At 49.6% G+C, this 17881-nt stretch overlaps 1 protein-coding gene across 1 annotated transcript in view; it reads right to left on the minus strand.

Moving 5' to 3' along the window:
- Positions 1 to 17648, minus strand: part of GPR158 (G protein-coupled receptor 158) — a 121692-nt gene extending 104044 nt beyond the window's left edge. The window contains exons 1-2 of the mRNA XM_009899362.2: positions 16311 to 17648; positions 7814 to 7919 (exon numbers count right to left, since the gene is read on the minus strand). Of these exons, the coding sequence (XP_009897664.2) occupies positions 7814 to 7919; positions 16311 to 17179 (975 nt within the window). The 5' untranslated portion in view covers positions 17180 to 17648. The remainder of the gene's footprint in view (positions 1 to 7813; positions 7920 to 16310) is intronic.
- Between the last annotated feature and the right edge of the window lie 233 nt (positions 17649 to 17881).

Below are 17881 nucleotides of genomic sequence, written 5' to 3' on the forward strand. Positions count from 1 at the left end.
GAAACAGCCACTGAAACACATCCAGCTCCCAGCAAATGCTGGTGCTTGCTCTGCATGGGCAATGGGCACAAGCCTGAAGCAAAACATGGAGACTCAGAGCTTGGTTACAGCTTAGGATGCCCTGGAAGATCAGATTACTTTCTGTGCTAGGAGAGGTAGATTTACATCTCCCAGGCTAACAGTCACATCAGCAGTAAGAACTGTCCTAACTGTAGAGACTGGAACCCCTCTGCAGTACATTGTTTGAGTAAGCAAAGAGCTAAGTATGCAAGTCAGGAACAGAGCCTGCACAGTTAGGAGGAAGCTGCTGTGCTTTCCACTGACAAGAGCAGCAACAGTGGGGTTTAGCAGGCTGGCAGCTTCATTTTTGACCAGGATGCTATCATGAATCAAGATCACTAAGCAAGCTGATCAGACAGGTTTCAAATATGTACCAGGATGCTTAACTCCTCCTGGAAGTGTCTGCACCATGGGGTAGATGCATACTGTAATGCACCCCAAAAACCCTACTCTGAAGATGCTGCTGGCTGGAGCACATCAAGGCTCCTTTCCAGCTCACAAGCTCAGGGAACCTTTCTGCAGAAGCCAAACTGCGGAGAGGGCAATTTGCACACCTGGAGATCACAGCCCAGTTTGGGTCTGAGTGCCTATCACTTTGGAGCTAACCATTTTGCTCCTGCATCCCAGCTGAAAGATGGGGATAGATGGGGGTAAGGGTCTCCCTATTACCCCACAAGATATGGGAGATGCACATCTTCCTTGCATACCTTCCAGGACAAGCATGTAGACCCTCACGTGGGATGGGCCAGATGCTTTAATACCACAATGCTGAACGTGTCTCTGACTGCACACATCTATTAGTGCTTAATGCACAATGAAGTGGCTCAGATTTCTACAGCACTCTGAATGTGGTGGGACCAAGCGAGAGCTCTGACTGCAGCTGTGCTCTGTTTATGCCCAGATCTGACACAATTACTGCCACTTCACATCTAGGGAAGGTAACCAACAGCCAGCCTGCCCAGGGAGCACAGTCCAGCCTGGCTACAGACCCCAGGCTCCCTGCTGCAAGGCTCTGGATCCCAACAGATGCTGATCTTCCATTTCTTGCCCCAGCCACCAGCAATCAGCTTCTAGACTGCCTCCAAGGAAAAGCTGCTCTTTGCACTCAGCTCCCTCTCTGCAACTTCCCTTTTGCTCCCACTAGATGTATTTTATCTACGTCCTTCCAACCAACTGAACTTCTGGGCCCCATCTCTTCCCTTCTGATCACCACGAGGAGAAGCACCAGTTCAACTAACTGGTGGTGCCTAGTGAGATCTCTGTCCAGCAGAGAGAGATCTGAAATCTGTGGCAGCAGAGCTGCAAGAACTGGGAACCGATGCAATGCTGTCATCACCTGTCAGCAGCCAGAGACACCAAACACCTCCCTGCTACCTTCCTTGTCAGACAGCATCATTCAGCCAATCATCTGCTGCTTTTCACTCCTGAAATCTGGGGGGAAGGAAAAGAGCAGCAAACAAAACTGACCCAGAGGAACTGAAATGCTCCTACTTAAACCTGCTAACTGGGACAACAGGAACGTTGCAAAGGTTTTCTTCAAAAGAGGAACACTGACAGCCAAGATCAGCTCCTGCAAAGCACCGTCACCTTTTTTCCCCTAAGGAGGCCAAGATGCTGTAGCTAAGCAACCCGATTGTTCCTTAAACCAAAACGGGTTTTCATAGCACCTTGTTTGTCACCGAAAGCTCTGACAAACCTCCACCTTACTTTATGTAACTGTGTCTGAGGGAGTGCCAGATCAGCTCTGGTATGCTGTCACAAAGGGACTTTTCCCATGAATGCAGATGATGTTATTTTTAAAACAGTATCTGAAACGTTCTCTGTCTGCTGCAAGCTCCTCAAGCACGGCGAGCTGTGCGAGCAGCCATCAGCCTGCGAGGACAGCTTCACCTTCCCGCTCCTGCAGCCAGGAAGCACTGCCTCTGTTTCATCCGGCCTGAACCCAGCTGCTCCCTCCTCTCTCCGACTACCCCTTCAGCACAGGATTGGATGCAGCACTCTGTGCTTGTCTTCTGCCACTTGCTTTCTTCTAAGAGGGAAGGCATCCTGGCATACACTGCAGCTGGTCTGGGCATTTCTCTCACCCTGTTGTGGCTACAAGCTGTACCTCCAAGGGTGGTGATTATTTCTGAATTAGAGGTTAACTGCATTGCACAAACTCTGCTTACTCAGATCCAATCACCAAACAGCTTCATTTCCCTTTCTTCCCCTCTGTCCTGACTGCATTTTTCCTAACTGACAAAACAATGAGAGTACCAAGCAACACCAGGGACACTGGGTTACAGCTCTGGATGCTGACCTCTTGTCATGCCTCCCCTCACACAGTATGTGCACTAATAGCCTCTTACTGACTTGACAAGGGCACTAGAAGGCATCTGTCTAGAAAACCTGAGGAGCACTGGCCTCTCCCCCAACTTAGGAGCTGACTAAAAGTGAAATCGTCATGGGGACTATCTCCCTCTTTTTGCCACTGGTGGTCTGTACCACCACATACAGCACTGAGCACAATCATCTCCAATGTTCTGCTAAACAATGGAAAGAAGAAGATTTTTGGCTGCTCTGCTCATTTGTTTTCCTTTCTCAGCTGGTTGTGTGTTTGTGCAGAACAAACACAGGCAGTGGGGCTGTGCATCTTTGTCCAAACAGATCCACACACTCCACGCAGACAGCGCTGCAGCTTCTCTGTTTACTCTGCCTCTCTCATTCCCTCTAGATATTTTTGCACGCTGTCATTTGTGGAATACTTTGAAACCCAGAGGGATGTCAGCTGAGCCTGCCTCGCATGGCAAGCTGCTGGCAGCCTCATTAAGGGTGGGGGAGCGGCGTGGAGCCCGCTGTCGTTTTTCACAGCCTGATGCCGCTGGGTTGGAAGTGTTTGGCCGAGCTCAATGGGCTGTGCCAGCTGATTTCTTCAGACACTCCTCAGCCTTCATTTTATTGTTGGTGTCTCAACAAGGACTCTGAAGTTGTTACTAAAAGCGCTGGCAGCTGCTGCCAGCACGTATGGGGAAGGACTAAGAAGATTCTTCCAGCAGGGTGAAAATGCTGCTTTCCTTACCCCACAGCCAGCCCTGCTGCACAAGGAAATCCCTTCATGTTTACTGGGTAACTATCTTTTCTTTTGGTTAATTTCAGCGTTACCTGCATCATTTTCTTCTCTACCCAATTCACTTTCACCATTTCTGACCCTACAGATACCACCTGCCTCATCTGCTGCAGCCCCCCACAATCCAAATCTCTGTCCATGTTTTGGGGGGAAACTGCTCCCTACTTGGGTGCTGAGGTAGAGGGAACAAAGCAGACTGCAGCTCTGTGTTATCCCTTCTTCCTCCAAATCCAGAACACACCTGGTCAGCAGCCTCCTTTTGGGTGATAAAATCCTGAGAGAATAAATAAATCCCAACTGAAGCAGACTTTAGAGGGAAGCCCAAACGCAGCAGTGGCTAAAGTCTCACCTAACTTCCTGCCTACTCAGGGTGGGCAGTTTCCAGTCATTCTGAAGCTGAAGGGAGGCACTCTCTCTCTGCCAGTTCATCTAGGCTGCTATGAGACCAGGGTTGTGTGTCCTGTGCACAGGAGAGAACGAAGCAGGGAGCATTACTGTCTGGGCAGTTTAGGTAGCCCACTGGGAAGTGGAAAAAGTTTCCAGTGCTTGCTTTTGCTCTGTATGAAATTTGAAGGCCCCATCAAGTAAAGTATTTCAGGGACACCAATCCAGCTGCTGAGGAACACCAAGGAACAGTATGCCTAAGCATTTTGTGCACATGAGCTGCAACACCAACTCCCCAGCCATGCACTACTTTTCTTTCAAGCAAGGACTAGCACTGCAAATATTCCATCACATCCTCAGGCAATTCTTGATGACCTTCCAAACCTCAGTGTCAGTCAGCATCATATCCTACTGATTCAGTGCCAGAGCACACAAAGCCAACACAGTGCTCGCAACAACAATCCATTTGCTGGTAGATGTTGGGTCCCAGCCATTCCCTCCTCCTTCCTCTCTAGAGCATACAGACCACTGCTTTACTGGATGTTTACATTCCAGCTCTCCACTGTCAATTATTTTTTGTTCAGAATACTTCAGGACAGCACAGAAAGCAGGAAAATTGTCTCTGAAGTGTCTAGCAGATTTTAGCCACTGAAATATGACAAAGTAAAGAAGGGTTCAGGAGACCCTAAGTTGTAGTGATAGGTTGAGAGGACTTAAACGTGAGAAGGGACAGATTTAGACTGGATATTTGGAAGAAGTTCTTGACAGTGAGGGTGGTGAGACACCAGAATAGGTTGCCCAGGGAGGCTGTAGATGCCCTGCCCATGGCAGGGGGGGTTGGAACTAGATGTTTAAGGTCCCTTCCAACCCAAACCATTCTGTGATTTTTTTCCCTTTTCTCCTCTTGTCCATTTCCTAAGCTAACCCTTTCCTCCTCTCTGTCACATGCTCTATTTCCACATTGTTAGGGCAGAGGGAAGTTGTATCTGAAATATTCACCTTCATACCTTAGATTTAATGGCCATGTGGTGTGCAGAATGCAGTCACCACTTTCAGACATTCACTATGGCAAAAGCTTACCAAATGGCCTGCAAAAAGGCTGCCCCAGACACTCAGCTCACCCAGCAAAACTAGAGAGGGGAAGGAGGGTCTAGCTTCAGCAGAACTGGAAAGCCAGAGATCTCTGCCAGACTTTGTAATCTGGGGCAGAGCATTCCAGAGTCAGCAGGTATTTCTGTATCTGCTTCTAAGAAGATAAAAGAGAGGATTGGGAATATCATTCCACCAGCATTTATAAGGCAATCTGTGTGGAAAGCATTGCTGCACAACTATGTCATTTATCCTTGCTCCACAGGGTACATTCCAATGAAACAAAGTGTGAAAAGCAGCATCTGGGACCTGCCTGGAAAAATCAAGAAGTCAAGACTGAACTCTCCTAAAGTGGTGCCCATAGGGCAAGAGGAAAGAAACCTCCTCTGTAAGTTGTTCCCAGCAACTCCCCATCTGGTAGCAAACAAGAAGTCTCCTCCTCTTCAGGCACAGTAAGGAAAGGAACTCCCTGCTTGCTGTTAGAAGAGGTTTGTATTACCTATACATCCTGCCCTTCGCCACGACAGCCTTGTTGATTTAACACTCTAATAAGTGCCACGGAGAAGGAAGAACAGCTGGCAGCTTTTTGCTCCACACACAAGCTGAGCACCTCTTTATGAATGGCTTTTCATCTCCTTACCCATGCTATTAACACCTGGAGGTGTGAACATGAGCCACTCTCCACATGTACAGCATCACTCATTAAAGAGCTGCTCCAGAATGTACATTTCAGTTCCTTTCTGCATCACAGGAACTCACTGATGCACTACAGTGTCAAAGCAAGCTGACTAAAACAAAAACATGCAACTGTCCAGCAGGAAAAACAAAGCCTCCTTTGTAACACCAGCAAACAGCCTGCTTCCTACTGTCAAAACAGCACAGAGCACACTGGCAAATGAAAGCTCTGCAGAGGAACTTGCTTGAGCACAGCCAGGTTTACAACAGCACACCCCAGAAACCAACAGGAAGAACTGAGCTGAAATGTGCCTTTAAGTCCAAGAAAAGTTATGTCCTTGTTCAGCAGAGGCAGCACCCATCAGCCTCTCAGCAGGGGATGGAGCCCAGAATGCCAGGAACCCAGTCCTGGCTCAAGGCTGGGGAGTCCCTGTCCCACAACAGTCCCAAGGCAGCCACCTCAGATTCTTATGCACAGCAAGAAACCAAACTGCAGAGGTGAGATTCTCCTCTGAGGCACTCAAGACTGTGGATTAAAATGGGTATTGTGCAAGCCATAGAAAACTTCCTGCAAGCCTTCAGGTTGTGTTTCATTCTGCACTCAGTTTCCTGAAGGCCACTCCACCTGCCTTGTGCAGTAGTAAAACAGAAGGTAGATTTTATTGAATGCCACAGTGATGGAAATCCCTTTTCATAATCAGAACAAATCCTAGAGAGAAATAAAAGTTGCTCTGTTCCCATGGAAATTGTGAAGGGTGAAAGAAGTCCTTTTATTCCCCTCCTCCAACAAATCCTCCCAGAGAGGAACTTTTTGCACTGTGCTCTCCATACTCTTAGATTTGGAAGGGAAGTGTTATTGTGGGATTGTATCCAGTTTAGTTTGGGTCAGATTCTGTTTTCCTCTGCACTAAGAATACAGAGCATAATTCAGAGGCCATTACAGCACACAGCAAGCTTTGAACCCACCACTGATCTTTTGCCTTGCCTTTTTTTCCCCCCCCTTAGTCTTTCAATATTCTCCCCCTCCTTCCCCCCCACTGGAAGAAATACATCTTAAAAGTCCCAACCCCCTGCTGACAATTTTGGTTATAAGACATGAGGAAAAGGAGGAGCACTTGCCAAAACATATAACCACATTCAGGATAACCAGCATGCATTAGCAACCAAAAATCTACCACATCTCAGGGGGAAACTATTTATTTAATAGTCTTCCTCCCAGAGGAAAAAAGTCTTCTCTTGAATTCAGAAGTCAAAAAGTACTTAAGAAAAAAAATAACTTCCCCAATACAAAGCAGCCAAAGCCATGTTTACAGGAATGCTGAGTTGTTCTTGCACAAGCATTAGCAGCTGAATTCATCAAAACTGAAAGACTTGATCTGAATTCAGGTTTGGCCTTGATAAATGAGCAGCCTTCCAGTACGTGAAGGGGGTCTGCAAGAAGGCTGCAGAGGGACTGCTTACAAAGTGATAGGATGAGGGCCAGTGGTTTGAAATTGCAGAGGAGATTTAGGTTGGACGTTCGAGGGTGGTGGAACACTGGAACAGGTTGCCCAGGGAGGTGGTTGAAGCTATCCAACCTGACTGCAGGGGGTTGGACTGGATGAGCTTTGGGGGTCCCTTCCAAGCCAAAGGATACTATGATTCTGTAACGAATTAGGCAAACATCATCTGAGTTCTGGTAGAGAGCTGCCAACCCTCCTCATATTTTAATTGTCTTTTCTGAATGAGTAGAAGTGCACAAGAGGCCTCCTCTCGCAGACAGCAGGTGGGCGTCGTGCAAAACATCATATGCCACAAGAAAAGGAAAAAACAAGAACCAAACAAAAAACCCAACAAACAAATGAAACCCCAAACCAGCCAAACAAAACCACCCAGAACACCACGGCACATCTAGTTTGTTTTGCTGTGCAGCCTCCTGCAGCACATGCGAGTGGTCAGGCTGAATGAGAAGCAATACGCTGACAGACGGAGCCAGACAGACCTTCAGAAGAAGGAGGAAGCAGGAAGGAGCTGAACAGAAACATTCAGTCAGCTCTGTCAAAATGTTGGCATTTCCATTAAGAAAGAATTAAGAGTATCCAACTCTGCCTGCTTTTCTGCATCCTTCTACCAAGAGCCCGCATTCTTCTGGATAGTTATTAGCAGTTGTGCTACTTTCACTGCATTTCTTCCAGGCTGTCTGCTTCGAAGCAACACTGACACGAAAACCATTTACTTTGATCATAAAAATCAATAATTGTTTGACCTGCAAGTAGAACTTCACAAATTGTTTCACTGCTCAAATCCTTCTCCCCCCCTGAAACTCTTACTTCTGCACAGTAACTTCTCAAACACCAGCATTCCTGCACCACAGACACTCCTGAACTCACGCACACCCCAGTGCCTTCTGCAGGAAGATTCAGCTTTTCTCCAGCCTATGAAACACCTTCAAAGCTCACAAAACAGCATTTGTGCCACAGAAAGGGAAAGTGTAGCTGAGTCCCTGAGGGAGAGACATACCTCAGAGTTGTTGAGATGACACCTGTGCGTCCCCGAGAACCACCCCTCGCTCGAGCACTGGTCAATGTCCACCTTCTGCAGGTTGATGTCCACTTTGACAACACCTCTGCAAACAGAGAAAAGCAACCTTGAGCACAGCAGCTACAGAAACAGGTTAAACTTCTTCTTGAAGATGCTGTAAACCTGCAAAGCAGAACTACATCTTTCCTCTAAATCTGGAGCTGCACGAGGCTTCTGAACAGAGCAGTTCTGTGGTGCTGAAGCCATGAGTGCAGACAGGTTCTTGTGTCAGGCCCTCAGCAAGACATCATGGCAAGAGTTCAGTAAATCTAACACAAAGTGCAAGGCAGCAGCTAAGAGCGAGTTAAACAATTTCATGCCCTTCACGTTCACCAACACAGCAAGGAACTAAAACACAAGGAAGAATCTGCAGCACTTCTGAGGCCAGCAACCCCCCCAGGTGATCCCAAGGACAGAGCCCCTGTACCAGTGATGACAGTGTCCTCTCCTTTACTCTGCCCACAGACACCCCAGCCTCCAGCACCTTCAGGTTTCCCCTCCATGTCTTAGTACCCCCCCTCCAGCAAGCAGATATGGGGAGATAAACCCTTATCCCCCCATCTCTGCCAGCCAGCAGTGCTGCGATTCATAGAATGGTTTGGGTTGGAAGCAACCTTAAAGGCATAACCTTGGCAAGGGTCTCTCAAGCATGAGCACCATTCTGACTACTCTAAGGAAATCAGTTCATGCAGTAGGAAAAACAGTGATGGTTTATCCTTACTAGGAGCACAGAGTCACCTGGGAGCCTCTCAAACACCTTAGGGAAGCAGGTCTTTATTTCCTTCACATGGAAAGCTTTTCCCTTGGGTGTATTTTGTTTTTACCTGGTAGGAGAGGAAGCTCCCCTTTCCCTCTACAGAGGCTTTCATGAAGAGGGAGGCACAGGCTGAAAATTAAGGGTAAACTGATCACTGCCAGGAGAGGAGAAACATCTTAAGAGCATGCTGCATGGTTCCATGAGCAGGCCCTGCAGAAGCACAGGGTCAGTACAAAGGGATGCACAAATTTCCAAGGAACCTCCCTTGAAGACTCAAGACAGAGACACAGAGCAGCCAGAAGCATTAGGCACAGTCACACACTGAGCAAGCACTTGAGCATGGCCTTGTACCAGACATGATGCAATGTGAAGAATTACTGCTATGGTCTAGTGGGCCAGGAGTCAGAAAGCAGCAGAACATCCTAATGCCTACTGGGGATGCTCTGCCTTGTGAGGCTGCGGGCTGGGGCTCTTTAGCTCGCAGAAGGGCCTGAAGGGTGACCTCTTTCCTCTTGATAAAGATGTGCAGGGCAGTGTGGGGAGGACAGAGCCAGGCTCTCCTCAGGGATGTCCAAAGACAGGACAAGGGGCAAAGGGTGCCAGCTGGAGCAGAGGAGGCACCACGTGAACATGAAGAAAATCTTTTTCACTGTGAGGGTGGCAGAGCCCTGGAGCAGGCTGCCCAGGGAGGTTGTGGAGTCTCCTTCTCTGGAGACAAAGCCCACCAGGATGTGTTCTTCCACGACCTGCCCTGGATGACCCTGCTCTGGCAGGGGGGTTGGGCTGGATGATCTCTCAAGGTCCCATCCAACCCCTAGCATTGTGGTTGTGTGATTCTCAGTTCTCAGCCCTGTACCCCACCAGAGTACACTGGTATGTGCATGGTGATGTCATTCTGCAATTCATCTGTGATTAATACAGTAGCTAGCAGAGCCTGCTTAGCCACCCACAGTTGTAGTTATTTTGGATTCAGCATTTGGAAAGTGGAACATATGGAAGAACACATCCTCCTGGAATGTATATGGAGCAGCTAGCTCCAAGGGTTGTATTTACTGAACTGACTGGGAATAACTGCAGCTCTGCTGTCTTGATAGCAGCAGTCAAGACAAGTACCAAGTTTAAGAGCATGCTCAGCCTGTCAGCATACCACAGTCATCCACACCGACAGCGCTGCCTGGCTAAGCCCAAGCCAGCGATAAGTTAGTAACAATATTACTGGTAATTGGGGACCATCTGGCAAGTAACTGTTTTGTTAATCTCCTTATTACAATAAATATTTGCTTTCTGCCACGATCTTACAGTCCCTACACCAAAAAGATACTTAAGGATAGCACCTTCACGTTTAACATTGACTTCTGGAAGAATTAGTTGTGTTGTACATGAGAGATAATCGCTGGAGAATGATGTCATCACGGATTTTCTGTCAGGTCAGAGGTTTGATTTAAGAGGCTTTCATGTCTGCCTTCATCCCCAGTACCACTGTCTGTTGGCATGCTGTTTGCCTTCAGGTCTGTGCCAGGAATTGATTTAGGCTTATTTTCCCCACCCTACTAGCTATCTTGATAGTTTCAGTAGTTATAGTATTTCACTGTAACAACATGGTGTGAAACCTATCTACAGAAGGGCTGTCTGCCTATACCCTTAGACCATAACAGAATAAAAGCAGGAGCCTGATCTCTTTCTCCCTGGCAGCTCAAGCCAGAACTGCACAGAATAATAGTCTGCCAACATTTAAATGGTGACAAACAGTATTTTTGTCCTCCAGATCTCAGCACAACTCAGCTAAACAGGCATTCAAAGTTTGCCTCCTAAGTCTGCAGGGCTGTTTCTGTACTTCTAAGCACTGCAAGCTGCCAGGTCTAAGGCATGGTTATCACATGCTGAAGCAGCTATCATCCCCCAGATCTGAATGGCTGCCCAGATTCTTGCTGCCATGTTCATTCACCCTTACACACTGTCCTTCAGAAGTCCTCCTTATAAACCAAGGAGAAAAGAGATTTTTCCCCTGCTCTCTCCCAAATCCCCTCCAGAAGAATGCATCCTGCAATCAGCACAGCCCATGCTGCACAGCAGAGATCTTTCCTGACTCTTCTCCTTTTGGAGGCTGACACTTTCAAGAATGCTAATTTTCAAGCAGTGCACTACCTGACACCTGAGGCTCCTTCAGTGTATCACCAGAGCATCCCAAATTCATCACTTGAAGCGACTTTCAGCTGCAGGTCTTACTGGCAATCAGCAGGCTCTGCAGGTGCGAGCCGCTTCTGGAAGTTAAGCTTTTGGACTCTGCATCACTCAAGTATTTCAGCTCTCACCTCAGCATGTCCAGCCAACTTCACAAAACACCAGTCACTGCACAAAGTCACTGGCACCTTACATACAGGATTTTCACTTACAGCATGGTTTGGAGTTAGAGCAGATTTAGACTGGATGTTAGGAACAAGTTCTATACCATGAGGGTGGTAGAAAACTGGAGCAGGTTGCCCAGGGAGGTGGTTGAGGCCCCATACATGGAGATATTCAAGGTGAAGCTTGACAAAGCTCTGAGCAACCTGATCTAATTGAGGATGTATTCTATGTCTCTTCTTGATTCTATGTCCTTGCTCCCTGCAAGGGGGCCAGGCTGGATGACCTTGGAGGTCCCTTCCAAGCCAAAGCATTCTATGATTTCTATCTGGTCACACAGTAACCACTAACCTCATAGGACAGACACTTACCCTCATCCTCAGCCAGAGCATGACTGCAGCTTTGCAGCACACATTTTGGGAGAACCACTCCTCACTAAAAATAAACTGAATTGGAGAGTAAGGAATAGCAGTGTGGGCATGGAGTTAGGATTCACCTGCAAAGAAAATCCCCCTAGGCCATTTGGAACAGTACTGCAAGGACCAAAACATTTGCAAGCTGAATCCTCTGTTGTCTGAAGAATTATTTCAGATTTGAATCTGCCTTCAGGTTTATGGCATGCAGTGCTGCCCCTCTGGGGATCTCCCTGCAGTTCAGTCAGAGCTTCCAAGGTGCTTCAGGAGCTGGTGATATTTTTATTGTTTTAGTTTTCTGCTTAAGGATGTTCAAGCATCTTAACTGCCACAAAGCATCACCCTGGATAGGAATGAAAGGTGATGGTGAGGTACCACTTACATCAGAATCTCCCTGTGGAAAGTTTTCCTGGAGCCAAATTCAAGCTGTTTAGTAAGAAACCAGCATTGTTTTTAGTGTGCTCATTACTGTCCATGGGGTTAGAGGCAGGTGGAAAGAAGGCCTCAAGGAACAGGACAGAAAGTGATGTAAGAAAAGAGCTCAGGAACAAGAGAATCACAAGGATCCCACATAGAATCATAGAACTGTTTTGGTTGGAGAAGACCTTTAAGATTGAGTCCTCAGCCTAACTAGACCAAATCTTCTGACACTGAAGATTTCTTTAAAGACAGTAAGATCATTTTAAAACTGAAAAAAGTGGAAGCCAACATTTTAAAAAAAGAGCAGAGACCTAAACCTGAGCAAGGAACAGACAAACATACTCTGACCTCCTAGATGGAAAACAGAGTGCCACGACCAGTTCCCAGGAATGTTAGCTTATGGCAGCACATCAGAGAGAATGAAGCAGCAGGCAGGGGAACATTTGGAACTGCAGAAGCAGCAATTCATTCATCAGACTTTGGGGGGAATTGATGTCATTGCAGAAGGCTGAAACACTGCACATGAATCTGACTAACTGCATTCAAGAGATAGCGAAGAAGACTGGAGAGGAGGGACCATGGCAACAGAGAGTTTATAGCAGGAGGCTAAAGAAAGCTGGTTTGTGGAGTCTAGTAAACAAAGGTGGAGAAGGGACTGCTGCCTATAAATAGCTCAGGGCAACAATCACCAAAGAGAGCTATTTCTGAGAGAAGGCAGCTCTGCAACAGGAATAAATGGATGAGAACTGACTGAATGGTTTTGGATCAGAAATCAGAAGCAGCTATCCAACCTGACATGTCAAGGGACTGGAGAATCAAGAATGAAACACTCCTGCTTTAAGATGGAGATTGGTCAGTTGATGACATTAAGTGGGCTTGTGGCAGCAGGAGATCAAGTCAGTGAGCCCAGAGGAGTTGTTTTCTGGGGGGTTTGTTTTAATCTTGTTTGTTCCTAGCAGCTGATTACTTGCACATATTTCTTCCAGGTCAAGAAGTGATCCTCTCCACTGGCCTCCTAGACTGCAGAAGCAATGAAAACCTTCCATTTCTTCTGCAGGGGCCAAGCAGCAAGGAGAAGGTAAAGTACACACAACATACAGCTTCTCACACCTCAGGGCTGTAAAGACATCCCTTGGATCACCATGTCCCACAGAATGTGGCTCATTCTCTTTCTGTGAGGCAGAGTAGCAAGAGGAAGGTCCCTGAAGATCACTAGCGGTACCAAATGATGAAGGGATTGGTTAGCCTCACCAAGTGATCACCTCTAGTCTCTGTGGATCCTCGTTTCTGAATGAGACTCCACTGTGTGTGGTAAGCAGGTGGCTATGCTCTCTGCACTTCAGGCAGAACAGAGATCAGTGAATGCAGACAAGACGACACCAGCAAGCCCTGCTAAGAAGCTGCAGAGTCAGCACTCAGAGCTGATGCTAGTGGGTCCCATTGGGCCTGAACAGCTTCTGGGTCATTCATCAGAACAATCAGGTTATCTTTGGTTCCACCACTTCATCTCAGTGCTGGCCTACAGTGCCAGCCTTGGCAAGATAACCAACCACATTCTGTCAACCTGCCTTGGCCTTTGCTCTGGGCAGCTTGGCTGTCATCTCTTGAGAAGGGAGGGGGAAGTGAAATTTAAGACCAACAGCAAGCTGTCTGTGAGGGCCCATCCTGAAACACTTGCCTCCTCCTCTGGCAGAATGCACTATAACCCTTCAAGACATGGAGAACAAAGTTGGAGGGGGCTTGCTGCAGTTTCAGAACAGCACATATTGAACATAACCATTGGTAATTATTAGCATTGCCAGCATTAAATTCTCCATTGCTGCACCACCTGACATACCTGTGACTGTAACAGAAAAGATACCAAGAAGCAGGAGCAATGGATTTCCTTCTGTAATCTGAAGGAACTCTTCCATTGAGGTAACTTGTTCCTGAGTGTCTCTTGCCCTAATGCACCACACCATAAACCTAACCTCAGCAAAGGAACAAGTACATCAACTGTTAGAAGATTATTAAAGGGGCATGCACTAAATTACCATAAATGACCTGGTGCCAGACTATTAAACGGAAGGAGCATGTAAACTGATCCATTAACATGCTCCTGACAGATGGTTGAGAGAGACTCTGCTGGGAGAACCAACGTGGTGCTCTCCAAAGATGAAGGTTAATACATACTGCTTTTTAGCATAAGGGCCTTAAAGCAGGCATTTAAAGTTAAACCACTGTGTCACTCAGGCAGATGGTGAGGGGGAAAGAAAGCTTATTTCAAGAGGCATCTCAGATTAATTAATACTAATGTTCTAATATCTCCTTTAGACTTTACAGTTTCATATTACATGCTTATGCTTTAAGCCAGTTCTTCTCCTCAGAGCTCACACCAAGGCTATGTGCCTACCCAGTATAAATAAACCACTGTGCAAACACTAAGGCATCCCATAAGCCCTGGGAGAAGGAGATTTTGCTCATGATATTTCCCCTGTAACTGCAGTGACTTTTTCAGTATCCCAAATAAGGTTTTATCAGAACCCTGTCTTAAAACGTAATATACCCTGAGCTATCATTTAGTCTGGCCAGATGAGGCACATGTTTACAAGGACTTCTTCCACCTGCTGCTCTTTTCATAGTTCCCAAAACGAAACTGACATTTTCTCACCAATGTTTACCAACACAGCCTTGGATTTGACACAACAAAACTTGCAGAGCACTTGCAACTGACACAGTAGATCCCATTGAGAGATTTCTCCAAGCCTAAATGTACTTAATGAATGCCCTTTGAATTGTCTGCATGACCACAGGTTATTCTATTCCTTCAACTGAACTGACTCCCACATGGCAAAGAGAGGCTGGGAAGGTGAGGAAGTGGAGGCAGCGCTTTGTACTGCGCCCCGGAGGACCTCTACCGGTTGCCTCAGCCGGCCAGGGTGGCCCCGGTGTGCTCTGTCAAACCAGAGCCATCAGAGCAGAAACCAACACTACTGAGATGCTTCCTGGCATCACAGGATCTTGGCACAGAGCTGAGGCTGAAGCTGTAGGCTCCTGCTGAAAAGACACTCTTTTTTTTACTCTTCGCTGAAGTCACGACTGAGGCTTGACTTCAGCTTCCATCACGATCTTAAATTCCCAGCTAGCTGGGGTTAGCAGCTGCCAGCCCATCCCCCTCCTGGTGCTTCTTCAGGTTATTTGAACCTCTCACCCCAACAAAAGCCTATCAGCCTACATTTGCTTTCATCTGCACCCTCAAGTTCATCAAGTGTTCAACATAGCATTTCAATCCTCTGAAGTTTCCTGCACTTTGCTGGACCCCCTGCTAGGGTCCAGAACAGCTCTGCAGGAGAGCGATACTTGAGAGGCACTCGGCAGAGCCTGGAGATGAGCTCGTTTCACCTTAACCCTACCAGTCCCCCTAGGTGTGAACACTCCAAGGCAAGAGGTAATTCAACAGAGAAATAGGCAGACACTCTCCATTCAGATTTAAGTTGGTTTCTTTCAAGGATTCATTCATACCTGTTTGATCCCACTGGAATCTGGACTAAACCCAGGAAAACTGTTCACAAACACCTATCACCTGCCGTGTTCTCTTCTACCCACTACTGACTCACAGCACAAAGCAAGTCCAGTCCTCCTTTCTCACCCCCTGACAAATGCCAGCTGCTTCTGGGCAGTGGGCATCCCCCAGGGCACAGTTACCCAAGAGCACCACCACCAAAGTGCCAGTGGGAAAATCCAGCATCTTCTACCCACAGATTGCTCTCACTCTTTGCTGTCAAATGGAGAGGACAGGAGAACAGATGTTTTTCTACCTGCTCTCTGCTAGCTGCAGCCCAGTGGAAGCAATAACAGCAATAAACCAAGTAATTCTCACCTGTGTCAGGTACGGACTGCGTATGTCAGGTATGGACTCTCCTGTGTAACAGGAGAGTCCTGAGGAAAGCTCTGCTACTGCCAGTTCGGGTGGTAGCCATATGCCTTATGACAGACCTGCAGCCACAAACACTCCTTTACCTACGAACAGCATCCAGGCTGGAGCACCCCTCAGCAGACGTGCTCTGGACACCAGGTATCACAGTTCACCAGCACAGCAATGCTGTTTCCCAGCCGAGGTCAAGCTAAGCTCAACTCTGCAGCATAGTAAGAGGCAGCACCTCAGTAAACCTCTTCCTCCTGCAGTGAGAAGATCTACAACTAGCAGCTGCAGCTCTCCCCAGCAGCAGCAGACCAGGAGCTACCCCAGCGGCACACCTGTTTTGATGGGAGCAGAGAACACAGCCACGCGTGCAGCCGAGGACGGAAGCTGCTCTCGCACCGAGCAAGAGCTCCCTAAGGCACACAAAGGCAGAGCTCCACAAGCAGGCCCGAGGTTGCTCTGCCCCTGCGCTGTGACTGAGCAGCCTGCTTGGCAAGGGCTGCTCAGGGCACTCCAGAGGTGCTGCCCCGAGAGGACAGCAGAGCCAGACCCCCACCTCACCCCTTCCTCAACAGAAAGCAAGCAGAGGCACCCTGCTCCTACCTGAACTCGGGGAGGAGGTTTGGCCGTAGCCCATAGAAAGCTGCCGAGAGAGTCACCAGCCAGCCAGGTTTGTAATTCCCATTCTCACACTCCAGGTAAGGCGAGGACCACCTGATGTGGTTCTTATCAGCAGTGAAGCTCTCCCGTCTCTTCCAGCTGTTCTCTGAAGTTTTGGGGCCCGTGTTTAAGACCTTCCTGTGCAGGTGTGGCCTCCACTTGCGCTTCAGGCTGTGGAACCACTCTGTCTCCACAGAGGCGTTGGCCAGGCGGTGAGCCGAGGAGGACAAGTCCTGCAGGAGGACCTGGCTCTCATGCCTGCTGGCCTGCAGGAAAACCTGCGGGGTAGAGAAAGGCTCCGTGCTGAACGTGATAGCTGCCCTCGAGATGTTGGGGTCCCCCTCCAGGAGGCTCCTGATCAAGGCGCGGTACCACTCCAGGTCCTCCTGCAAGTTCTGCTCCCGCGACTTATTGCTCTGGAGGATCATGTTGAGGAAGTTGGTGGCATGGGTGAGGGTGTCGAGGGCCCCATGAAGGGAGGGGTGCGAGGTGAAGCGCGACTTGCCGGCGAGGCTGGCCAGCTCGTAGCGCCCGGAGCAGTTGGCACGCCGCAGCTCCCGGGAGTCACCCGTGTAGAGGAACGAGGCCACGTCCTGGGGCACCTCCTCAGCGAGCCGCTGCTCCAAGATGGTGCTCTCGGCGGAGCGGCTCCGCGGAGCGGGTGGAGGATCCTGGCTCTTGATGTGGTTGTAAATCGGCTGCTTTCCTCTGAGCGCCCGCTCCCGGCCGCGCATCGTCTGCCCTTGGCCGGCGGCAGCCCCGAGCCCCCGCTGGACGAGGAGCAAGAGGAGAAGAAGCCGGAGCAGAGCCATGTCCCCCGGCGCTGCCGGTGGCGCAGGCACAGCGGAGCGGCTGCAGACCGGGCTGCGCGCAGGCGGCCGCGGCGCAGAGGCACGACCGCGCAGGGGCGGCTGAGCGGCAGCGGGACGGAAAACGGCCCCCGGGCCGCGAGTCACCTGTGGCGGCACCGCCCGCGTCCAGCCCAGCGCCGGGCGCCGCTCAGCCCCACCGCCGGCGCAGAGCGGCTCGCAGCCCCTTCGGCGACAGCCGCAGCCGGCCCGCCCGCGCCTCCTCCCGCCGCGGCCACCGCGCTCACTGAGCTGCTGCCCGGCGCAGCGCGCAGGGACGGCGGCGCCCGCGCCCGGCGCAGCGGAGGGTCCCCCCGCGGCGCCCCGCCGCCGCTGCCGCCGCTGCCCGAGCTCCGCCGCTCCGCATCCTTCGGGCGCCGCTGGCCGGGAGAGCGGGGTCCACGGCGCGGCACCGCCACTCGCTGCAAGGATCGGCAGGCGGGCGGGGCTGCTGCCAGGGAGCCAGCGCTCGGCTCTCCGACGGAGAACGCACACGCAAGCTTGCGCCCGTGGGCGGCTGCTCACCGGGCGCTACCGGCAACCCTGCACCACCCGACACCCCTTCCCCGCCAGCCCTTATAGGTGTACACCCGGCAGCGACCGCGCTGTGTGGCCGCTGCGCCTGTCAGTCAGCCAGCAGCCATTCACGGGGCAGGGGAACGGTGC

The sequence above is a fragment of the Dryobates pubescens genome, chromosome 21 (genome assembly GCF_014839835.1).
Source record: "Dryobates pubescens isolate bDryPub1 chromosome 21, bDryPub1.pri, whole genome shotgun sequence".
In the NCBI taxonomy this organism is placed as follows: Eukaryota; Metazoa; Chordata; class Aves; order Piciformes; family Picidae; genus Dryobates; species Dryobates pubescens.